The sequence below is a fragment of the Bicyclus anynana genome, chromosome 11 (assembly GCF_947172395.1).
Source record: "Bicyclus anynana chromosome 11, ilBicAnyn1.1, whole genome shotgun sequence".
NCBI classification, from domain to species: domain Eukaryota; kingdom Metazoa; phylum Arthropoda; class Insecta; order Lepidoptera; family Nymphalidae; genus Bicyclus; species Bicyclus anynana.
The window spans coordinates 13,774,921-13,801,639 of record NC_069093.1 but is presented as its reverse complement, the minus strand read 5'-3'; the positions used below and the strand labels follow the sequence as shown (position 1 = coordinate 13,801,639).

Below are 26,719 nucleotides of genomic sequence, written 5' to 3'. Positions count from 1 at the left end.
GTTTGCGAGTCGAGCCGGTCAGTTGGTTCGCTCTGTCGCATCTAGAACGCCGCGTTTCCCGCACATTACAGACTATAAAACCATAGCAAAAGTTCCCGCGAAAAAGGTAATTATTGTGGCAAAGTTATATATTTATACGTGTATGTGAAAAAATATATTTTCTGTGAAGTTTTGTGTAATCTTGTGTGTTTATTTGAAAATGTTGTCGATGTTTAGATCAACATGACTCATTTGTCGTTTTGTTTTGGTATTTCGTGACGGGTACAAGAGAACACGGTTGCTAAACGTTTTTTTTTTCTTAGTAGGTAAGTAGGTGACTGTATTTATCCCATTGATCTCTTATTAAAAAGATTTAGTAATAAGAGATCAATTTTGACGGCCTCCGTGGCGCAGTGGTATGCGCGGTGGATTTACAAGACGGAGTTGGGTTCGGATCTCGGCTGGGCCGATTGACGTTTTCTTAATTGGTGCAGGTCTGGCTGGTGGGAGGCTGTGGCTAGTTACCACACCCTACTGGCAAAGTCGTACCGCCAAGCGAATTTTTTTTTTTTTAAACGATCGAACCCAGCTCGCTCGCTCGCTTGCGTTATAGACTGCAGAGATCGCAGTCAAAGGCTGACTTGAATTTTTAACCGACTTCAAAAAAAGGAGGAGGTTCTCAATTCGTCTGTATGTTTTTTTTTGTATGTATGTTACCTCATTACTCGAAGACGCCTGGACCGATTTGAATAATTCTTTTTTTGTTTGAAAGGGTATACTCCTGAGGTGGTCCCACTGTCACTATTTCAGGATCTGATGATGGGATCCTGGAGAAATCGAGGGGAACTTTCTAAAATTGTAAGGGCAACTATAGCGATAACTTTAATGGAAAAAATATAAATATATTTTATATTTTTTCCATTAAAGCACTACAACTGGATGAAGGTCTGGAGTCGATCTGATGAAATTAACACAGAACCGGCTTAGCACCGCCTTCAAACTGATCATCAATTAGAACATAATATGATATATAGAACTTAGTATGATGTTATTTTTCGCTTTTTAGTTTAGTCAGTATGTTATATATTTTTGAAGTTGGTTGAATTTTTTTATTAAAATTTTTTATAATAAAAAATATCCTATGTGAAGATTTGCAGTTGGAAACTACAGAAAAAAATATTGTAACACTATAAATAAGCAGACGCCTGCTGTATCGTTATTAACGAAATTAAGTTAATTATTTCGAAATTAATTAATTAAATTAATTAATTACACTAATCCCTGGATCCATTGACTTATCCGGTATAAAATGTAGCATATATACGTTACTCAATAACCTCCTCTATCTTCTAGTGAAAGTTCCATTAAAATCCAGCCGCAAAATAAACTATATTTTTTTTATAAATTTTTATTTGCCATATTTTTTTAAATATGACCAATATTCCCATTCGTTCATATACTAGCCGAGAAAGACTGTTTAAGAGTAGTGATGAGTCCGAGCGCTCTTAGCGTTGAGCTATTGAGGGTTAAATTATTAAAAAAAAACTAGCGGACGCCCGCGACTTGCTCCGCGTGGAATTTAGTTTTTCACAAACCCCTCCGGAACCATGGATTTTTCCGTAATAAAAAGCAGCCTATGTGTTAATCTAGCCTATAATCTCCCTCTATTTCAAATTTCAGGTAATTCGGTTTAGTAGTCGTGGCGTGAAAGAGTAAGAAACATTCATGCCATCAAAATCATCAGATGTTTGCAAATCTCGGGAAACCATGGATTTTTTGGGACAAAGAGTAGCCTATGTTTTAATCTAGAGTAAAATCTATTTCCATTCGAAATTTCAGCCCAATCAGTTCAATAGTTGCGGCGTTTAAGAGTAACAAACAGCCAAACATAGAAACTTTCGCGTTTATAATTTTAATAGGAAGTATGATATGTTATCGCCGCTTTGCAACGACTTGCGGTACGGACGGCTTCAGTGTGCTCGTGGCGTTCGAGCCGTCCACATCTCTTGTTGTGTAATTCTTTATGGGTTACTTGGGATAGGCGGGGAGAGTGACTTGAGTGGAAAGGTGTTAGTCGACTATCAAAGGATCCTTTAAACCCTACAAACATCGACCACAAGTGCGTGACTCCACTCAAGGTCATTCTCTGCCATTCTAGGGTCTTATTTTGGTTACAGTTTGATTTGTTAATTAAGGTGTCCTGACAAGTGTTGTGAATCATAACCTTTGTTCGACATTAGTTTTCTTATATTTCTAATCACTTATCTATTATATTTAGTCCTATAAAAGATATTCAAGCCAATCATTACTTTTATTGTGTAGGCAAAAGATGCGGCTAAAGTTGCTCCTTGCGCTCTGCCTTGTCTATGCGTCGGCGCAAGCGCAGGACGAGAGCTGCCGGTCTGCAGACCAAGACCCGTACCTGCTGTTCGGCACCAAGACTGCCTACACCTTCGCCAACAGGGGCATCCCTGTCAGCAGAGCTCATGATGTACCTGGTAAGTTACTATACCTAAGTGTTTTAAATGTACGAAAACATCACAATTTTAAGAAATTAAATATCTCAAACTTGAGAATTTTCTTAATTTTCTACTATGTTAAGTCTGCCAATCTGCATTGGGCAAGCGTGGTGGACTATTAGCCTAACCCCTCGAGAAGACTCGTGTTCAACAGTGAACCGAATATGCGTTGTTAATGATGATATCATAACCACCATAACCACCATAATCAACACTATTATCGTCACAACCACCACCATAATCATCATCATCATCAGTCTATGCACAGCAGTGTGACCATAAATTTCCATTAAACCAACTCCAGGCTGAAAAAATTAAAATTTCTTTAGAAGAAAGAAAACTCAGTATCCCATAGCACGACCCACGATTTGAACCCAGGACCTCGTATTTTGAAACGACATAGGCGAACTATTAGATTAACGAAGCAGGCAGTAATCACAACACCATCTGCCACTAGCATGTTTGATACTTCTTTATGCATCTATATCTACTAATACTCATATTAGAAAGAGGTAAAGTTTGTGGTAGGTATAATAGAGGGTAGGTAATCTCTGGATCTACTGAAACCGATGTTGAAAATTATTTTAACAAGCTACATTATTTGTGAGTGTTAAGCTACATTTTATCCCCGTATTCTACGAGAACTAAGCCGATGGAACCGCGGGGCGTTGGCTAGTAAAAAAAAAATGTTAGGACAAATTAATATGAACGCGCTTACCTCCGTTCACATGATCTATTTACCTCATCATCAATTAACGGGATTAATTGCTTTCATTAACAAAATCTTGGAGCGTGTTCAAGCCGTGACGCAATAAGGATGGTAATAGACAGTTTTATAGTATCCATTATCCATGGATACCATGACGAAAATAACCTGTGGATGGTTCGTGCTAAATGTTGCTTTTGTTAAATAATAAGGCTGCCTTTATTTTAAACTAGCGGACGCTCGCGACTTCGTCCGCCCTTAGACGTCTTTAATCCAGCCCTTATAGTATCGCTGTAAAAATGGAGTAACTTCTCCCGTTTTCCCGACATTTCCCTTCTGCTGACAAAAATTTTACTGATTGCATTTTGGGCATCAATATCGATCACTAATCACCCGCTGATAGTTATTTTGGAAACTTACATTAATAATGAGTTTGGAAATATATTCCATGTACCTACAGAATTGCCCTCTCTACAGATTTATCATAAGTATAGATAGATATCCATCTGGGATAATAACAGCATAATCTTCCTAATCTAACCGTGGCCAACTATGGATTTATAATTAAGAAAACTTAGCGTCACTCATGTTGTATATTATGTTAAAGTAAGGTATGTTATTTTAAAAGTGTCTTTATAAAGTTGTCTTTTTGTCTTTGCTCGTAAAGTATCGCTTATTTCACCAATTTCAATATCGTTGGCAAAGAGTTTATGTCAGAAAAGTGCTCAACATTTTATGAATAAAATGAACTTTGTGAGATAAAATATAATAAAAAAAAAACATTAAATTCTTTCATTTTAATAATTTTGACATTAAATGTCAACCATATATCTGTATTAGAAACACAAAAATATTAATTTACTTTATTAGTAACAGTTGTGTAGTGTATTGTTAACATAAAATATTAAACATTTATGTATGTGAGGGTATGACAATAAATAATCAGTATTGTACAAGCAAGTGGCGTTTCATTACATGGTGGCAGCGGTGCGAGTTATTTAATTAGTTTTTAGAAGTTTGAGTCAGTGAATTATTGAAATAAGTGAAGATTTAACGTAAGTGACGTTAATGCAAGTTTGTATTACGGTAAAATGGTTTGAGGCACCAGTCTCTTCGGAGGCCAGACCGGCCGGAGTCGGGACCGCGGCGGAGTGCCGGCGGCGAGGCGCGCGCGCGGCTGGTGGCGCGGCGCCGCCCCCGGACCTCGTGACCGCGAGCGCGGGGCCGCGCGCCAAGGGGCCCGCGCGTGTCAGCGTTGTGGTAGTGAGTTTTGTGAAGTGCAATGGTGTCCAGCGGCTCACGCGACCTGTTACACCTGCAGGGGCAGGGGTCATTTTTCAAGGGTATGTAGAATGCCAGGGAAGAGGGTGCACAACCTAAGTGAGGGTATTGAATCGGAAGGGTCTGATGATGAACTAATCTTTGTGAATGTGATAGGTAACAGTGAAAGTGATAGGAAAAGGTCGAAGGAATGGACAGATTTATTGGAGTTTGGTAATGGTAAGAAGTTAAAGTTTAAGTTAGATACCGGTTCGATGTTGAATATATTGTCTAAATTAGATTATTTGAATCTAGGTCTTAGTTACAAAAAATTGAGCCCTTACACTGGGCGAGTGCACTCTTATACCGGCAACGTTGTGCCGATAATAGGACAATGTAACCTATCTGTTAAATATAAGGAAGTGTTTTATAATCTGAAGTTTGTTGTATGTAACATGCAATGTCAAAATATATTAGGATTGAGTGCTTGTGTAAAACTGGGCTTAATACAAAGAATAGATAACTTAGATATAGACAAAAGTTATTCAGATTTATTTTCGGGTATCGGGAAATTGCCTGGTATACATAGGATAGTTATAGATAAAACGGTGCAACCCAGTATATGTCCGTCGCGGAAAATACCACTAGGTCTCCGAGAGAAACTCCACAGTGAGTTGCAGCGCATGGAACAGCTGGGTGTAATTCGCAAGGTACAGCATCCAACAGAATGGGTAAACGCTATAGTAATAACAGCGAAGAAAAATGGGGATATACGCGTGTGTTTAGACCCGCGGCAGTTAAATCGCGCGATCCGGCGTGCGCACTTCACGTTACCCACGGTGACCGACCTCGCGGCGAGACTGCGCGGGGCGAGCTGCTTCAGCGTGCTCGACGCGCGCTGCGGCTTCTGGATGCTCCAGCTGGACGACGTTAGCGCGGACCTGTGCACGTTCAGCACCCCTCAAGGCAGGTACCAGTTCTTGCGACTACCCTACGGGATAAGCTGTGCACCAGAAATATTCCACGCGAGAGTGCGTCAGCACCTGGAAGATCTGGAGGGAGTCGACTCATTCATAGACGACATCGTGGTCTGGGGTAAGACTCGGGAGGAACATGATCTACGATTGAATCGATTATTAGAAAGGGCGCGCGAAATAGGAATGAGATTTAATAAAGACAAATGTAAATTTGGGGTCAATGAGATAACGTATTTAGGACATATGTTCGATGAACGGGGCATGAGACCGGATGTTAACAAAGTTAAAGCTATTCTGGAAATGCCCGAGCCCAGTGATAGAAAATCATTAGAGCGGTTTTTAGGTATGATTAATTACCTTTCAAAATTTGTACCTAATTATTCACAGGCGGTGGCTTCGCTTAGAAGTTTACTTAAAAAAAATGCTGAATGGGTGTGGGACTCGGTGCATTCGGAGGCGGTGAAGTTATTAAAAACAAAAATTGCAACAGCGCCAGTGCTCGCATTGTATAGTACGGAGCTCCCGGTTGTACTTTCGGTGGACGCCAGCGCGGAGGCCCTCGGCGCGGTGTTACTGCAGTCGGGGCGCCCGGTCGAGTTCGCGTCCCTCACGCTCACTGACACGCAGCGACGGTACGCACAAATAGAAAAAGAAATGTTAGCAATTGTGTTTGCGTGTGAACGGTTTCATCAATATATTTTAGGGCGACGCGACGTGACCATACAGAGTGACCATAAACCGCTAGAATCGATAGTTAAAAAATCGTTATCTTCCGTTCCGGCTAGATTACAGCGTATGATGCTTAGACTGCAGAGGTATGATTTTAAGGTCGTATATACTCCTGGAAAATATATGTATATTGCAGATACTTTATCTAGGGCCCCGTTACCGGAATGCATGTACGAAAAGTTAAATGAAAACATTGAAGCACAAACTTGTTTTATGATTAGTAATTTGCAGTTTAGTGATAAAAAATTGAGTTTAGTTAAAGAAAACGTAGCTAATGATGACGAATGTCGAGACTTAGTGAAATATATAGTAAACGGTTGGCCTAAAAATAAATACGAAGTGAAAGTTAATCTTAGGATATTTTGGTCGTATCGTGAAAGTCTACAGTATGTAGATGGATTGATAATTAAGGATTATTTATTATATATACCGGCAGCACTACGGCGCGAGATGTTAGAAAGGATTCACGAGGGTCACCTAGGCATCGACCGCTGCAAGCGGCGCGCGCGCCAGGTGATGTTCTGGGTAGGCATGTCCCGCGACATCGAGCACGCCGTGCGCGCGTGCGCCACGTGCGAGCGGTACGCGCCCGCGCCGCGCCGGGAGCCGATGTTGCCGCACGCCATTCCCGACGTGCCGTGGCTCAAGGTAGGCTCAGATATATTTGAATATAGAAAAAAGAATTTCCTTATCCTAGTAGATTATTTTTCGAACTTCGTTGAAGTTAATGAATTGACGTCGGTAAATAGTAATTCTGTGATAAGGGCTATGAAGGAGCAATTTGCTAGATACGGAATTCCCAATGAATTGATCACAGATAATGCAACAGTTTACTGCTCGAAGGAATTTCAAACCTTTCTTAGTACATGGGATATTAAACACGTGACGTCTTCACCTTTGTATGCCCAGAGTAATGGTAAAAGTGAGCGCAGCGTCCGTACTGTAAAAAATTTAATAAAGAAAAGTTTCGATTCGGGAAAAGATTATTACATAGGATTATTAAACCTTAGGACTGCACCACGGGAAAACATAGACTCCCCAGCGCAGATCCTTATGGGTAGGAGGTTAAATACGCGGCTGCCAACACATCATAAATTGTTTAATGATATTGTCGATCGCAAAAAGAATCACGATGCCGTGTTGGACCAACAACATAAACAAAAAATTTATTATGATAGTCGTGCCGCGAAACATCTTCGACCTCTGCGTGTTGACGATAAAGTGGTGATCATAGACGGTAAGAACCGAAAGAGCGCAAAAATTATTCAGCCGGCCGCGGAACCCAGGTCGTATATCGTAGAGGATCAAGTCAGACGTAGATATCGACGTAATCGGCGTCATTTAGTGTGTAGGCAAAATATAAAAGAGGGCCAAGAACAGTACGAGCGGGCGACAGACGGGAGATTCGCTGAGGGCGATAAAACTGGAGCGAGTACAAGCGGTACCGGGGCGGTTAAATCTGAAACGGCTCCGACAAATATTCAAACTCGTGATGTGGATACTAGGTCTGCGGAACACTTCGGGGACTCGAAAGATGCTTCAATACATACGCGTCCGTTAACTCGTACAAGGAGACAGGCTCGGTTGAATGCGCAAAATAAAAATACAGCCTGAATAGGTATTTATTTCAGTTGAGTTTACGCATCATGTAGGTATTTTATGTTTAGTTGCATGGTTTATTTATAGTAAGTACTAGAATTTCGGTCTGAAAAATATTAAAAAAAAAAAAAAAAAAAATTAAAAATTAAAAATGTGAATGTAAAAGAGAATTATAGAAAATTGTAATCTGAATTATTATATTATATGCATGTAAAGAATTATTAAAATGAAATTGTATTGTTGTGTATGGGGTAAAAATATAAATATTGTATTTTTTTTTTTTTTATCACTGTACCTATACTTATATTCCTAATCCTGGATTATGATTATAATAAGTATTGATTTAATAATGTTTAGATGTATTATGATTCCTTTTCTAGTAAACATTATAAGAAGGAAGGAAAATAATTAATATGATATTGTAATTGTTGTAAATGAATAAATGTTTGTCTTTTATTGAAAAGGGGAAAGATGTAGTGTATTGTTAACATAAAATATTAAACATTTATGTATGTGAGGGTATGACAATAAATAATCAGTATTGAACAAGCAAGTGGCGTTTCATTACAAGTTGTTTTTGGTGCATTTATCTAAAAAAAACAAACGCTGATGTGCGCACTTCGTTATCTGTGCAAAAATGACAAGCGCATCAAAATGTCATCGTACGAAAAACAGGCAAAGATGCAAATTCGTTTTCAGAAAATGTGTTCAAAGTGTGTTTCCTCGCAAATGTGTTATGAAACGTCGTATGACTTACGTGCGCTTTGATAATTACAGTCTCTGCTTCCTTACTATAGCTCTCGCCTTTGGCTCGAGCTGCAATATCGCTTTGGCTGTAATTTTCAACTTACCGCACTTATATAATATGTACTAATACGTGATCATACTCATAATTAAGAAGATTCGTAATCACATTTGAACCAAAAATATAGCATAGCGACAGTGATTCGAAGAGTCTGAGGTAAGAGGTGGCAATAAACGAAATAATAATCTCGGGAATGGAAAAAAATGTTTTGGTTTTTTTTTACCGTAGTTCCAAAGATCTTATTTATTCTTCTAGGTACGATTCTCGCTCTCTTTATAATAGCTGTGGATAGGTATATATTATGGGTGTTATTTCAAACATGTACCTAGGTACTTGACCTTGACAGTGAGGTGCCGGATATATACGATAATACAACCTTTGAATTCACTGTAATTGGTAGTTAAATATATAAATACATAAACTTATATCATCAGCGCCGTGATAGCCCAGTGGATATTGATACCTTAAACTTCATTGAAACAACGTGGCCAATCTAAAAAACCTCGAAAAGACCAAATTAGAAAAAAATTCGACTTTTGTGGGTTTAAAATTAAATTAATAATTAACCTACACACATAATAATAGAATCGGACTTCAAAATTCAAACGTGATTATAGTATTGCGTGTACTGCACCCTGAGACTACACCTCACTTGAGGTAGGTGTTGACCTAATGACTATTTGTTAATAGTTGACCTACAGGTGTCATCGCTTAAGTCATACAATAGGCGACTCTTTGTTACTCCGCTCTAAGTTGGTTAACCTTGGTGATGTAATTTAGTCCATTGGTTAGTACATACATACATCAATCGGTTATTCATAAAAAAATGTAGCCTTGTTAGTCAAGCGGTTATTCGTTTTTTGTTAGAAATTTTCAAAATTGGTTCAGTAGGTCTAGAGATTACCCCCTATGGCACTACAAATTTTACCTCTTTATAATATAAATACCCTTCCCCAAAACCACATAGGCTAACCATTGGACCGAAGAACTTGGTACTTAAATGTGTAAATCCAGTCTGAGAAAATATCCAGGGTTTGATAGTAATTAATCCTATGTCTCTGCCTCCGATTCCGGAGGGGTTTGAATACGGTCCGGGGCATGCACCTCCAACTTTTCGGTTGTGTGCATTTTAAGAAATTAAATATCACGGGTCTCAAACGGTGAAAACATCGTGAGAAAACCTACATGTCAGAGAATTTTCTAATTCTCTGCGTGTGTGAAGTCTGCCAATCCGCATTGGCCAGCGTGGTGGACTAAGGCCTAACCACTCTACATTCTTAAAGGAGACTTGAGCTCAGCAGTGATCCGAATATAGCTTGATAACGACGATTAATTACCTAATCGTTTAGCAGTTAACTACGATCTCAAATAGATGAAAAAATCCGCGATAGCTTATAGGTGGAACGTTATTTTCTGTAAAACATAATTATTATCTTTATATACGTCCTGCAGTCCTGCACTGTTACTAACCCGTGCTGTGTACCTATAACTTTTAATAAGTATCATTAGCTTAAAGGTCGTACCATGGACGCTTGCCAACCAAATGACCAAGCAAGGGTAGGTAATCAGTCCTATATCAGATCCAGCAAAGGTTACTTTAGCGAGTAAATTACTTTACAACTACTTCGTTGGCGCAACTCTATGGCTCATAAATACCCAAAGGTATTCATAAATTCTACTTTGGCGCAACTCCGATCTGATAGAAGGATTTTGCTTTAGTTAATAAGCTAAGACATCAAGACACACGCAATGTAGGGTTCCGCAAATGCTATCACTTGGTGCAATATTTACCACAACATCAACAAAGTGATGTTACAGCCTACTAAAGTAGGCCTTCATATTAGATAGCGGTCTACAACTTCAAGTTTAGTATAAGATATATACCTAATAAATGCTCGTTTTCCTCACAAAATGACAGACGGTTTTGTTCGTGAATTTGGGTGAGATACTAGTCCATACGTAATTAGTCTGAGGCTATGATGGTTTTTTTTTATTACACGCCCAAAAACGCAAGAATCTAAAAATGGGGACGTAAACAGAATCAAGGGCTCCATATTGAAAACGAAACTTTAAGAAAATAACTAAAATGCATTAATGTATTAAATATTTGTTTGTGGTTTATTGTAATGTAATACAATTTACGTATTTGTAACAATGTCATCGTGATTCATTGTAGGTATATCCATAATATGTAACACGCCTACATAGGAAGGTGTATAAAGTAGGTATTGTTAGAGACCTTGTTTATTAAACAAAAACAATAACTATGCAAAACAATGCATGGAAAATCCCTTGCCTTGTAGGACACTATTGATGGCGTTTGAGTCTTGGTCTGAATATCAAAGTACCAATAAGATCATCGTCATTATTGACGACCACTCTGATAGTGCTTTGGTCTCGACTCTCGGTCTGAGTTCGATTCCCAGTGTATAATAGTGTATAATAGTCGTAAGATTGAAATTTCTTATACTTACACAATAGAAAACAACGCTGTCACTGAATACATAATTATGACGCAGTCAAGGACTAGTTGTCGTTAAAATAAAGATAACCATAACCACAGCCTTAACTGTTCGATTGTACCTCTCGCTCTCGGTTAGGGTTGCCAACACTTCTTGAAAAATATGGTATTTTTCAGATTAAGCTATAAAAAAATATAGTATGCTCATTTAAAATATAGTAGGTACATATTTTATGGAATAAGCAAAAAATACATTAATTATTATATTTATGAAAACTATATTTATTTCCATTATTCTGTCAAAAATAAGAGTGTAAAATGTAAATTTTTAATTATTGAAAACCTAAAGCTAACTAACTTTCTGTAATTTCCTCGTTAAAAGTTTGGAACTCGACAAGTATGGATACGCTACGCGATGGATGGATGGATGGAAACATAGCGTTTTAAGATGAACGATTAAAATTTTTTGTTAAATTTCATTGATGACAATATAATATTTCTTCAACAGTACATAGTACACAGAACCAAAATATAGTACAATACTATATGTATGTTATAGTACGGATAACAACGCTACTCTCGGTACTCTCAATTCTGTAACCATGGCAACTGTATTAAACATCCCAGCCTCTTCCTCACAAAAATTTCCTGTACTGTGATGTACTGCATTTACTTATATCCTACTCTAGTTATGTAGCTATAAATTCTCATCCTATTAGCTAATTACGTAACCTTGACGTTGTTTTTGCTATATTACAGTTAATTGCAACGAATGAGTCGGAACTCGGAATTAACCATAATTTGGCGTTAACATGAATCGGCGTGGCCTTGTCGCCCTGCTAATAAATATCCACCATTGCCATTATTTTGCCGTGAACTTTATTATCACCATTATCAGACTTCCGACTGACACTCCCCTAACGTAAATCTAACATAATACCTCCGTCTGTATCTACACACCTACTTTTTGTGGAGATATATAATAACTAGCGGTAACTGTTTCAACCACGCGCAAGAAAGCTATCGGCGACAATCAGAGTTTTTAGCCGCTTATATAAAATGAGACGAAATTTCTTAGCATTTCATGGATTCACTATGCGTGTGTCTGGCCCATCATGTGGTAGAAAGAAAAACCTGATCAGATCCCCGGACTTGTAACCGATGATGTAGGGTTAAGGACGTCCTTGACAGTTAACTAAAACTCCCTTTCTCTGCTCGTGTTGTTCTTCCTGCCAAGCCAAATTTGGACATATAGAGGTCAAAGCACGTAAAATACTCACCTACCTATAAAACCCTTTGTTAAAGTCCGGCCGCTCAGAGATTGCGTTTCTGACAGGTCGTGATCGAATGGGCAAGAGCTTGAGATAGAAAGACAAAAAACGAGGCAATTGTAATTGAATGTCTCATTCGCAAATGGCAGAAACGCAATTTCTGAGCGGCCGGAATTTAGCCAGATATATCTATCTCATTTTATGAAGGCTAAATGTTTGTCTCGCCCAATTGCCCAATCGCTGTATGGGCAATTGGGCAATTTACTATAGGTAAGCCTTAATTATGGAGTTAAAACCGTAGTGGCTTTAAAGGTAGGTCTTAGATAGAATCTATTTCTATCTACTCTATCTACTCGAATTAATTAAAGATTTTATTTTTTCTAAATTGATTGATATATCGCCATGCTATTTAGCGTCCCGGTGTGTTCTGTTATTAGTGTTTTAAGTAGAAAAATTTACACCTCTTCCTTCTTAAGCTGCATGGTTACTTAAAAGTATTAGATAATAGTAATTTAGGATATAAGTGCGGTAAGTTGAAAATTACAGCCGAGGCGATATTGCAGCTCGAGCCAAAGACGAGAGCTATAGTAAGGAAGCAGCTGGTATTATCAAAGCGCACGTATGTCATACGACGTTTTATAACACATTTGCGAGGAAACACACTTTGAACACATTTTCTGAAAACGAATTTGCATCCTTGCCTGTTTTCCTTAGGATGACTTTTTGATCCGCTTGTCATTTTTGCACAGATAACGAAGTGCGCACACCAGCGTTTGTTGTTTTTTAGACAAATGCACCAAAACCGATAGTATTACTAATAAAGTACCTACATTAATAATTTTGTGTTTATGATACAGATAAATGGTTGACATTTATTGCCAAAATTATTAAAATTAAAGAGTATTTTATTATCTCACAAAGTTAATTAATGTTAAGCACTTTTCTGACATAAAAACTCTTTGCCGAGATTTAAAAAGTACAGTTTGTTTTTAGACGGACGTCAAAGGTTTTATATTACATTACGGCACATGTGCATTTTATTTTACATTACGGCACATGTGCGTAATGAGATACATTACGAAATTGGTGAAATAAGCGATACTTTACGAGTAAATGTGTTATAAATAAAAAAGTCAAGGAGCATTGCTGTGTTCTTGTTTTAAGGGTTTCGTTGCTGGTGAAATTACAGGTATATGGCGGTTTTATTATGCCGTATTCCTAGCATCTCTGCTCTCTTTGATTAAAGTAATTGTATTTACTTACTCTATAAAAATATTGCAGTGTATCGCTCTATCAGGTAGGTAACAGAACGACGATAACCATAGAACAGGGTCAATTCATCTATAGATGTAGCATCGGGGCGTCTATTCATGTGCATGTGCAGTGATTCAGGTCAATTAAGACAATGTCATGTGCTCGCTGACCTAGGAATAATACACTGATGGCTCGTTGTGAGAGATCTCACGCTATGACAATGTAATGCTTCATTCTGCCGCCAAACAGAAATGTAGGGTTTCTGTGTAAAGGGTATGGGCTATCGAAGACAACCGCAGGCTTTTGAAACTTAGGACCGTATGCGTAGATACTCGCATCTGGTAGTTAACGGATAAAGGGCAACCCATTGTATAGTTTTAACTAGTGTGCCTTAAGATTGTACAGGCGGGTCTGTATTTAGTGATTCCGTGAATCAAGGCATTTTTTTTTAAATTTTATCTCTGTTAATCTGTTAATTATTTTTTGTTCTGTTGTTCCTATTCCAGATTTCTATCAAAGGTTTATACCATAATGTTTTGAGTGCCAAAAAAAAATATTATGTCTAAAAATGTGACTAGTACTTTTAACAATTATTGTATTGCAGAAGTCATTTGTTCTTCATTTAAAAAAAATTGTGGATTAGTCGAGTAGTATCTTCTTTTAGTTTATCATACTCATAGGTTGATAATTTGATAGTATATCCCGCGGGAACCGTGGATCTTTCCGGGATGAAAAGTAGCCTATGTGTTAATCCAGAGTAAAATCTATTTCCATTCCAAATTTCAGCCAAATCGCTTCAGTAGCCGCAGCATAAAAGAGGAACAAACATACTTTCACACTTACACACAAACTTTCGCCTTTTATAATTAGTAGGATTACCTAGCTAGTTCCATGACAGTTGAAATAGACTCCACGGTTGATTTAAATCTTCACATGTGACTTAAAACTCAAACAACAAGCATATGGAAGATTATAGAATCATAAACAGTGATTTACGAGTAGGTATGTGTCATAAGGTGGGCAGGAACTGGGCATGCAATGTTCAATATAATTTTATGCATTGTCTAATGTCTATAAATATGCGCGTGTTCTCTATTCATGTCAGGGCGTGGCTACCGCCGTATCAGCCAAAAATTAATAAAATATAATCCTTACCAGACCTTAAAATGTGCGCGAGGGGGAATTTAAAAAATTGGTATGAAATGCTCTTCCAGCTTCCTTTTTACCCGCTAAAGTGCTGCCTATAAACTCAACAGTTGCTCTTTGAAAATCATCATTCTTTACAATATTTATTATCATTACATACAATAATCTTTGTCATTAATAGATTCATTATTGACAAAGATTTTTGGAACCCTAGAATACGGTTATTCCTCAGTATCGCATAAATTGTTGTCTTGTTGTTATGAATTCCTTGTATTCTTGGTTATAGGTTGCCAACCCATCGCAATCTGGATGCTCAACCGCCATGGCTCGCACAACCCCGAAGCGGACGAGTTCGCAGAGTTGCAGAAACTTGTTATTTTCAAAAACAACGTCGTCATCAATTACAGAAATGGCAACTTTAGAAACACAAATGTAAGTTATAAAATTAAAATAAGTTATTAGCGGGCCTTGAATGTAACCATGAATTTTCTGAAAGTAGCCTATAATATATATCTGTGAAAGTCCCATTTCAAAATCGGTACGGTACCAGACATAAGCCCGGATAAAGAGACAGACAGGCATAAATTGAACAAAAATTAAGTTTCTTTGTATTTCAGTATGAAAACCTAGCGCTTGAGAAAGTTATTTTAAAATCACAGACAGGCACTTCAATTTTATTTATACGAATTGATGTATTAAATTATAATACCACTATGTTACCTGTCTGGTTTCTTCATTAGTTTCTGCGATGTCACTTGGTATATTATATGTATTTACGTATTTAAATGTAGATAAACATTCATCCATTGCATAATTTCTTCACTCTCAGCTGTGTCCATATGTTTCAATACATTTTTCTCCTTTAACAAACACATTTACCTACTACTAAATACCTTAACACACATATCTTACCGCCACAATTTACTATATTAAGATGTCGTTATACGTCTTACAAATATATACATAACCGGTTTGCTTGATGGAATCTCATGTCTGATTAATAGTACATCTTTAGTACGAGTAAGTATGTAAACCACGTGAACAGCTAAACGTACCTAATGAATAAACTAATCTATTACAATAAGTTAACAATTTTACTGATAAATTATTCTTACAAATAGGTATTATGATTTGTTTCCTTTGAGTATCCACTTAATTTAAATTTGTATAGAAAAATCAAAAGCTATTTAAACAAAGACATCTACTTGTTATTTGACGCATCTTTTGGGCCTAATAATTTGTTGCCGTCTTTCAAGGACATAAGTTTAAATAAGGAACAACAAAGTTACCAATATAGTTCCCTGCGAGACTCCGCGCCTAATGGAACGTAAATAAATACTATGGCGTTGACTTACAGAATTCCCTTAGTAAAGTCATATTTATTTTAAGAGTAGGTCACATGGATCAGTAGGGCACAGTGGGTCACGCACACAGATCCCCACTTGTATGTACTATACTCATAGGTAACGATACCGTCTCAGAAGTAAAGGTGTTATCTTCGTTCGCCTAGTTTCATTTTCTATCAAAGTCTGAGGCTTAAAAGTTAGTGGTGTAAAACCTTACAGCACTAGTATATCATTAGCATATTGTGTGTGCCTCAGTAAGCAAGTTTTGAGAGCCTCAATAGCTCAAAGGTAAGAGCGGTCGAACTCATCATCGAGGGGTGGTGGTTCGATCCCCCGTTGGTCTATTGTCATACCCACTCCTAATACAGTCATCCCCGACTAGTCGGAGGGGAATGGAAATATTGGTTGTATTTAAAAATATGGCAATTTTTTTTTTTTTTTATTTAAAAAAAGCAGGAATAGCAAGCATCCTGATATACAGGATTTCAAACTTACTTCAGGTTCCTCAGCACTATAGTAAAGACACTTATTTTAGCAATAAAAAAAAACTTTCAGACTTCCTAAAATGAGGTTTTTAGCTATCGATAGCTCTTGGTTCGATATAGTTAAGAAAGAAAGAAAAGATCTTTATTTTAAGTAATGCCACATATCACATTAGTAAAATCTAAATTATATGGGTTAACTGTCCACTCAAACAGTGGAGCAATAAATAATTCCCTGTAATATGTGGCATAACCTAAAAAGGCCCAACTCGGCATTTTGCCACATAGTTTCAATTAAAAAAAAGGTTGCAGCACTGATATTTGATAGTTCGAAGATCCAATAATTATTGAAACGGCTAGTGTAAAGTGTAATCTTCTAAAATGTCTTTTCAGCTCCGAATGTGCAGTTCTGACGTGAACCTTCTCGAGAGATGGGAGTGGAACCCTCGGCTGAACATTTCGTTTGCGGGAGACCTCACCAGCGACGGCTATATGTCCACACAACAGCTCGCGCAGGCTTGGAAACAGAGGTTCCCTGGACTGCTGACTGACAATGTGCATGACTATCTGGTAAGAAATTAATTAAAGTAATGTTTAATATGAGGCATTACCCGTGATAGTGGATATAACCTTTGCTTTAGATATGGAGGGTGTATCTTCTAATTCGATCCGAGGTTGGTCTTTGTTCGAAGTAGGTCCAAGGTATGCACCTCCAACTCAACGGATATGTGGATTTTAAGAAATTAAATATCATATATATGTCAAACGGTGAAGGAACACCGCGAGGAAACCTGCATACTTTTCTAAAATCTCTACATGTGTGAAGTCTGCTAAACCGCATTGGGCCGGCGTGGTGGACTAGCTTATCCCTTCTTATTCTGAGAGGAGACTCGTGCTCGAATAAAGTTTGTTAATGATGATAATCATGCCTTATTTCAAAAAAGTTATTAGTATTAATAGTACTTAATCTAATATTTTATCGGTTACAGTTTAAATACGTAAACGATCAGCGTTCAAGCACCACATTTAAGGCTTTTACAGAAGGTCTGTTCAGAGCGCAGGCGGACAACATCGATATATCAAAGGAAACCGACGAAAAATTGCTACGGGTATGTCAACTTCTTCTATATAATACCAGTAATAACAAATTATAATACGAGTAGTTAGTAATGACATGGCACACTTATTTTATAACACAAAAGACCGATCAATATGTAATAATCTAGGAAATATAAAACACCCCCACAACTGAGAATCTTATTTATTTTCACCTTTAAATCAAAATCAAATCAAAATTCTTTTATTTCAAGTAGGCTTCTATCCAATGGCCTCCAAGCGCCTTATAGAGAAATCCCTATATACACCTTACCTTACCCTAACAGCCGATAGACGTCCACTGGACATAGGCGTCTTGCATGGTCCTCCAAGCACAACGATCTCGAGCCGCCAGCATCCATCGGCTCCCTGCAAACCTCTTGATATCCTCGGTCCTTCAAGTGTGGGGTTGGCCAACACTGCGCTTTCCGTTGCGGGGTCACCATTCCAGCACGAAGAGCCGATGGACGGATGGATGGAGCCATCGGCTCTTCGAACTATGTGGCCTGCCCATTGCCACTTCAGCTTCGCGACTCGCTGAGCTATGTCAGTTTCTATCGTCTGAGAATCTCCTCATAGGTCCATCACTGGCAACACGCACTGGTCGATTCGGACGAAAATATGTCGCGGAGTTTCTCGAACGCTGCCCTGCCGAGCTGGATTTATACACCACAAAAACATAACCCACATTCAGAAATCAGATGCAGAAAAGAATAGCAAATATAGTCTTCCCTAACCAAATAGCCATAGCTAAAAGTGACGACATCACTAGCAAAATTATTTTCTTTGCAGCCATACAAATACTGTCCCTCTTGGAATGCTAATGTCGAAGAGAATGCAGACACATTGTTGCAACAGCATACTTTCGAGTCCAGTCAGGAATATAAAGATGTAAGTAATGTAACTAATAAAGAACAAACATAAAGAGTTTCTAAACTAGCTAAGTGTCTTTTGTTTTAAATATAATTAAGTCTAGAAAGTTCATTTGCATAATTTAAAATCATAGGAAAATATGTTTAGTCTACTTTACTTACAATGAGTGTGATTTTTATAATAATTATAATTTCAAAAAAACTGTAACTATAATTATTACAATTATATTCTTTGGCTAGCGGATGCCCGCAACTTTGTATGCGTGAAATCCTGTTTTTCATTTCTATTTTTTGGGATAAAAAGTACAGTGAAAGTCCCATTTAAATCGGTTGAGCCATTCCAGAGATAAGCCCGAACAAACAGCCCGAAAATATTTAAAAAGCTTGATTATGTTTTAGTATCGTATAAACACTCGTAGCTATAGACACTTGAAAACACAGTTGTTTTGAAATGACAAACAGACATTTCAATTTTATTTATATGTATTTATTTGTAGATGTTGAACAACATATCGCGGCGCCTCGGCTTCAACTACGACATCGAGAGAGATGTTCTACACAACATGTACCAAATGTGTCGCTACAACAAAGCGTGGCAGGTCGCGCAGATCTCGCCTTGGTGTGCGGTAAGTTGGCGCGAGAAGTAGCGAGGGAAATTGGCAGAGACGTCTTGTGGTCTGCCGTCTTTCAGGTCAAGACTTTCAGGATTTCCGCGGTTGCCAAGTGCACATATAATAATAAGCTAACAGTAGGTTAGGAAGGACAGCAGACTCTAAACAAAAATTTCAAAGTGTTGTGACCTTCCAACTACATAGTTTAAAAACATACTCCCTCTGTTATTTTACCTCTAAATCTATCTTCTATCTATCTAAACTTATAATAAATCTGTATAGAGGTCAATTCTGTACATGAAATATATTTCCAAAATAACTATCAGGGAGGGATTAGTGATCGATACTGATGCCAAAAATGCAATCAGTAAAATTTTTGGTTGTCTGTCTGTATGTTTGTTATAGAAACAAAAACTACTAGACGGATTTTAACGAAACTTGGTACAATTATTCTTCATAATCCTTAGCAGGTTTAAGTTTAAGAAAAAAGAATTTCATTCTACTATTTCTACATTAATATCAGGAGTGGGATAAATGTTTATCTACAAAGTTTTTTTTTTAATTTCAGGTTTTCACAAAAGACGATCTCAAGCGTCTGGAATATTTGGAAGACTTGCAAACGTACTACAAATATGGCTACGGGTCGCCGAAGAATCAGGAAATCGGCTGCACCGGTGTTAAAGACATGATGACTTTCTTCAACACACACGTTGATAATGGTTAGTAACGTTTATGTTTGTTATTACTTATTTACTGCATTTTCCGACTATTTGGAGGAGAACTGGAATAGGGGTCATATTTAAAAGATATGGAAAATCATCATCATCATCATACTCGTCCATTGCAGGACATAGGGCATTTGTAGCATACCTGAGCCGTCTGTATCTAACGAATCTCTGTGACTCGCTTGATGTCGTCAGTCCACCTGGTGGGGGGTCGGCCAAAACTGCGCTTTGTAGTGTGGGGTCGCCATTCCAGCACCTTGGCGCCTAAACGTTCGTCGACTCTTCGAACTATGTGCCCCGTCCATTATAGCTTCGCGAATTGTTGAGCTATGTCGGTAACTTTGGTTCTACAGCGAATCCCTCATTTAAAAAAAAATTAAAATCCGAAAATAATATACATATATCTAGGGATTTTTTCAAAACCATTCAAATTAGTTTTGGATAATTAAGTAGTGTATTTTAATGATATTTTATACTAGAGATAGGGCACTAGCGTATCAAGATCTGTCATTCCCATACATTTTTCTAGTTTTCGAAACGTTAGCGATCGTAGAAAGAGAATCGACGTGCCACTTGGCTAAGGGGGCAGGTAAAAACCATATATATATACACAAATATATAATGGAATTAAAGACAAAATTATGTATGTGTGCGCTCAGTGGTGTAGCTACTCTTATTGCGGTGACTTTTAGGCACTTAACACATTCGCTGCGGTACGAGGTCAATTGACCTTGGCTTCAAGAGTGACGACGGCGATGGACCTACTACAACACATAAAGTTTTAGTACGAGGTCAAAAAACCTCGCACCAAAGGAACAGAAAAATCAGTACCGCAGCGAACGTGTTAACCTATTTTGACACCTTGTATGTTGTTTCAGAGAAGCCCCAACAGCCGCGCGCCATCGTCCACTTCACCGAGGCGCCCATGCTGCTGCTCACGCTGCAAGCGCTGGGCGCGCGCCGCGACGCTGCTCCACTCACCGCCGCCGGCTACCACACCGCGCCCGCGCAGAGCCGCAAGTGGAGCTCCTCAGCCATGGCGCCCTACAACGCCAACCTCGCCGCCGTGCTATACAAGTAACTATGTCTTATGACCTCCCTGTTACGACTCTCTGTATGACTCCAGCGGTCATCAAAAGGACACAAAAAGCTCTAGGAAAGAAGATAACTAAGTTTAACACTTGCGTAGCGCCGCATGAGCCGCAGGTGGAGCTCCTCAGCCATGGCGCCCTACAACGCCAACCTCGCCGCCGTGCTATACAAGTAACTATGTATTATGACCTCCCTGTTACGACCCTCTGTATGACTCCAGCGGGCATCAAAAGGACAAGAAAAGCTCTAGGAAAGAAGATAACTAAGTTTAACACTTGCGTAGCGCCGCATTAGCTGCAAGTGGAGCTCCTTAGCCATGGCACCCTACAATGCCAACCTCGCTGCTGTAACTATGTCTTCTTTAAAAATCATCTGACCTCTTTGTGACGACCCTTTGTGTGACTCCAGCGGGACCAATAGGGCCTACGCACAACGGCAAAGGAAAGAAGATAAGCTAAGGTTAACTCATGCTGCACAAGTAATTATTTCTATATCAATCATATGACCTCCCAGGTCGGACTGTGAAATCTTGAGCTTTTCTTTCTCTCGAAAAAATCTCAGTAAAATTTTTGAACTTTGTTATAACTCCGACTTCCCAACTCCGGGTTGAAAATTTTTACCCCGTGCTTGAAGAGTGCGCACATCTAATAGTCATCATTACAAAATCAAACACCCTGAACCCCTGGAGGTAGACCTTCTACCTTTGGAACCCTCCAGGGGTTCAGGGTAAGTTAAGCTCTCTAATCTCTTGTAAGAAGAGAGGCCTGGCCCTGTAGTGCCGTTAAAATAGGTTGATAATAACGGTAATTAATATAATATTGACCAAATAATGTAATGAGGTAAATATGAAAGTAATGTTAAGTTAAATTTAAAAAAAAAATTGTAAGAAATAGACAACCAATCCTTGATTCTGATTGCAATGCGTTTTTTACTAGATCATAAAGTTGTTCTATATGTAGAAATTCTAAAACAATAGAGACAATGACACAGCACGAGATTCGGCATATGGTATATACCTACAGGGTGCTCGGTAGTAGTTCCCATAATTCTTGGGTTACACAGGTTGCTCGGGAGTACTTCCCATAACTCTAGGGTTACACAGGGTACTCGGGAGTATTTCCTATAACTCTAGGGTTATAAAGGGTACTCGGAAGTATTTCCCATAACTCTAGGGCTATATAGGGTACTCGGGAGTATTTTCCATAACTCTAGAGTTACACAGGGTGCTCGGGAGTATTTCCCATAACTTCAAGGTATTGACAAGTCATGACATGACAAATAATGACGATAAACAATAATTTATAATTACCTACTAATATTTTAAAGAGAAAGTTTATAGTAGATATTGTAGTGGGCAAACTCTGGATCTACATTTTGCCACGTTATTTGTTAGTGTCAAAGTTTATACTTTATCCCATTATTCTCACGGGAACGGGAACTTCGCGGGTGAAACTGCGGGATGTCGGCTAGTATAATAACCGTACAAACTTTTGACTATTCAAATTTCTTTAACTACGCATTATCTATAATTTTTAATATTCTACTTGTATTTTTATAGGTGCACACCGAATAGCAACTTCCAGATCAACGACCCGTACCAAGTCCTGTTCCTTGAGAATGAGAGACCCCTTTACTTGGAAGAGTGCAGAGTTGGACTTTGCAATTGGACTTTCGTAAAGAATCGCTTCGGACTTATCGCCGATAACTGCAACCTTGACTTCTGCAATGGGGGCGCTACTAAAATCAACGGTATTCTCAGTTTTAGTTTAGCTTTAGTAATTTTGACCAAAGTATTTAATTAGAGTATTTTATTTTTACATAAATTAAATTAAACGTTGCAATATTATAAGTTTAGTAACGAAATTACAAAGCGGAGAGGTTATAAATGTATTTGAATATGCAATTTGGAAAAGGGCACATGTCTGATATTCTGTACATACATCTCACAAATATAAAATATATAACAACATATTTAGATTAATAAACAAAAAAGTAATTTTCCAAGGCTAATTATCACCAAAATGTAGGTAACATAATAGTTACTTTTAGAAATTATACACTTGTTTGGATAATAATTGTTTTTTTTTAATTCCTCGATATTTTAAATTTTGAGACTTGTGCCCTTTTCGAAATTGCATATTCATTTGATTCTGTTAAATAATAATAATTATGACTACGCATCATTAAGATATGATTTCATTACACATGCTCATTTCAAGCACGAAAGCATGCAACTATTGAGCAGTTGCTGCTTATTAGCATGTGTATCGCAACATTGCTAATAATGAGCATTCGAGTTTGCTCAAGAATCAACAGTCTTGCGATTTATGAGCATGCTACTTGCTGCGCGGGTGGAATGGGGCGTGCTTTTAGCGCGTCTGAACAGGTTTGCTTATTGAGTATGCTAGTCGATCAGCATTGCTATTTTGTATTCTCTTCACCTTCATTGCTCCCTGTCTAACACGATACTATAGACAGAGAGCGATAGATACAAATTAGCATGCGTAATTAGAATGTTTGCTTTGAGCATGCTCATTCAGGAGCATACTTAAAAATAGTATGCATATTGCTAGCAAATTTAAACTGATGAGCATGCTCGTATGGAGCATACTTAATAGCACGTTTTAGCATGCTATCCTAGACCTTTAGTAAGTATTGGGCATCTGTAATGAGGTAAATATGAAAGTAATGTTAAGTTAAATTTAAAAAAAAATTGTAAGAAATAGACAACCAATCCTTGATTCTGATTGCAATGCGTTTTTACTAGATCATAAAGTTGTTCTATATGTATAAATTCTAAAACAATAGAGACAATGACACAGCACGAGATCCGGCATATGGTATATACTTATAGGGTGCTCGGGAGTAGTTCCCATAATTCTTGGGTTACACAGGGTGCTCGAGAGTATTTCCTATAACTCTAGGGTTACACAGGGTACTCGGGACCCGACTTCATCCTCAAAATTAGAAACCTATTGTCTATGTAGTTTGCACATAAATGTAGGTAAATAAATTACATTAAACCCTAATTATAAGTACTTAATGAAGTAGGTAATTATTAAAATTGTGTATTACCTTTGTTAGTTAGCGCTTGTTTACAAAAACCCCTTTGCTTTGTTCAACGTCAGTGTATTATAAAACTGTTTTATATTAATACTACTTATGTTTTTTTTAATGGTTATTAATTATTAAGTACTTTTACTTATAGTTAATTTGTATTTCTTTATGTTAGATATGTTGTAATTAATGTATAGTACGAGATCTGGCATATATAATATAGGTATACCCTCATCTGTTATTTGTTTGGTGTAAGAAATATATGATAGAAAATATTCACATTGACACATTGCACATAGGTTGCTTAGTTAAATTGTGACTGGATTAAATGATTATTTTTTAATCTCCTTCCCTCATAGGAATATTTTTAAAAACTGGTACACTTTTTGTTGATTTTGCCAGATAGTTGATTTATAATATTTAACTATATACATACCCTCATCAGTTTTTAGTCGTCTAGTAGTAGTCAAAAGAAAGCTTATTTTATGCATAATTTAACTGTATTAGATTGCCTTTGAACTATGAACTAGATGTTCATAGTTCCCTACATTTTGTATGAAAAATGTGTCTGGCCGCAATTTAACTAGGCAACCTATTTGCAATGTGACACTGTGAGTTTTATCCATTATTTATTTCTTATCAAATAACAAATGACGGTATACAGGGTGCTCGGGAGTGTTTCCCATAACTTCAAGGTGTTGATTCCACTTATGGAAGCCGAACTGCTTATCTAAAAAATAAAAGCTTTTTAATTTTCATACAAAGTAATAATTCCGAATATCCGCTTAACATCGCTTTATCTGTCCTTGCATTTGAAAATACGTAAAAATTAGATACATAAATATAAGGATGCATATAAGGGAAACATTTTAAGATCTATTTACAAAGTAAATATTATTTACTCCGAAAATATTCATTTTAGAACACAGTCATGTTCCTTGAACATTTTGAATTAATTTTTGTTAAAGAATGTATATTTCTAATGCTGGATTTTAGAACAATGTATCACTTAGTTTTAATTTTAAAAGTTATGAATATAAAGATGTCTTTAATGTAGAAATATTACCCTATCTATATATCTATCTATCCACAGACTAAGATAAAGATGTCTTTTTATCTCTAATAATTACTTTTTCCCTTAATTTGTTAGATTTAAGTATAATGTACAAATTATTATAAGAAAATGAGTATTAAATATTTTTCCTCAATCAAGAATCTTTATATGATATTAATTAACATACAATACTAATCGTCAGACAAATTCTTTCATAATAATATCTATTTATATTTACCGACAAAAAAATTTAACAAAATTGTAGTTAGTTATAGTTGAATAAAAGTTTAATAATACAGCCTCAATAGCTCAACGGTAAGAGCGGTAGGACTCATCAACGAGGGGTGGTGGTTCGATCCCCGCTCCGTTGGTCTATTGTCGTACCCACTCCTAATACAGTCTTTCCCGACTAGTTGGAGGTGAATGGGAATATTGGTCAAATTTAATACATATGGCAAATATTCTTTATTTAAAAAAGAAAAGGTTTGTGCATTGTCAAATATGCACCAGCCTTTATTTCGCAAGTTCATGGTCTATTGGTGCATAGATATGTATGATTATTGAACATACTAATAACCTAAAATAAAAATATTGTTTGACTTTCATTATGTTTTTATATTTAATATTATCATAAATATATTGTTGTTGTTGTGTTAGCACAAAATTGTGTTTTAAATAAATCCAATTCAGAAACCTATCAGTGCTTTTCATTCCGTAGCTGATTTAAAGTTAGGCCATTAAAATTTTGACGGCCTCCGTGGCGCAGTGGTATTCGCGGTGGATTTACACGACAGAGGTCCTGGGTTAGAACCCCGGGTGGGACAATTGAGGTTTTCTTATTTGGTTCAGGTCTGCTTGGTAGGAGGCTTCGGCCGTGGCTAGTTACCAGCCTACCGACGATGACGTACCGCCAAGCGATTTAACTTTCCGTTATGATGTCGTGTAGAAATCGAAAGGGGTGTAGATTTCCTTGGACTTGTATTTACGGCTTGTCATCTAAAAAGTAAAAATACATCCTTTGACAAATAGAAGCGAAACCTAAAAAAATTACAATTGAATGAACTAAAAAGGTTTGACTATCAGTAAATAATTTCATCAATTTCTAACAATTGTTGTAGTCAACTAAACTAAATATTATAGTAGGGGAGCCCAGGATGCTATATTTGCAGTTATTCGAGCGTCTTGGGGACCGATTGCATTTGGTAGATGGCTATAGGAAGAAATAGGTTATTTGCTTTTTTCGCTTTTAGCGGTGGAAAAAAAAACTAGACTTTAAAAGCTATTTTTATTACTTTGGCTTACTGAAATTGTCAGAAAATTTTAGCGATTAATTAGGAGGTATTTCCTGCAAAATAAGTAAAAAATTAATCGCGCTCGTAAATCGAGAACTAAAATATAAGGGTTTTATTTTGTAACTTTGAAACCCCCCCCATTCCATTACGTTACGCTCAAATCGTCAAATTTTCGAAATGTGCAGTTTTAGCTATCAACTCACCTACTTTATCTTTTCTGCTGGTTATGTATTTCTGAAGTTAGTTTTTATTGGTTGCCCTAAACGTACCCACCTATATTAATTAATTTTTAAATATGAAATGAATGCCATTTTATAATAACGTTTATTATAAAATGGCATTCATTTCATATTTAAAAATTAGCTGGTTGAAAAGTTTGCAAAAATT

The 26,719-nt window shown here is 37.3% G+C and overlaps 1 protein-coding gene across 2 annotated transcripts; it reads left to right on the top strand.

Annotated features, from left to right (window-relative positions):
* Positions 1–25,737, top strand: LOC112056870 (multiple inositol polyphosphate phosphatase 1-like). 2 transcript variants are annotated; one of them, XM_052884247.1, is made up of 10 exons: positions 1–106; positions 2,302–2,477; positions 14,993–15,138; positions 16,928–17,104; positions 17,524–17,643; positions 18,422–18,520; positions 18,999–19,127; positions 19,681–19,831; positions 20,716–20,914; positions 22,488–25,737. In XM_052884247.1, exons 2-10 carry the CDS (start codon positions 2,309–2,311, stop codon positions 22,729–22,731), a joined length of 1,434 nt encoding a protein of 477 aa, XP_052740207.1. In that variant the 5' UTR covers positions 1–106; positions 2,302–2,308; the 3' UTR covers positions 22,732–25,737. The 2 variants fall into 2 exon arrangements, with proteins under 2 accessions (XP_052740207.1, XP_052740206.1); XM_052884246.1 differs by lacking the exon at positions 1–106 and adding an exon at positions 139–305.
* Positions 25,738–26,719: the final 982 nt, after the last annotated feature.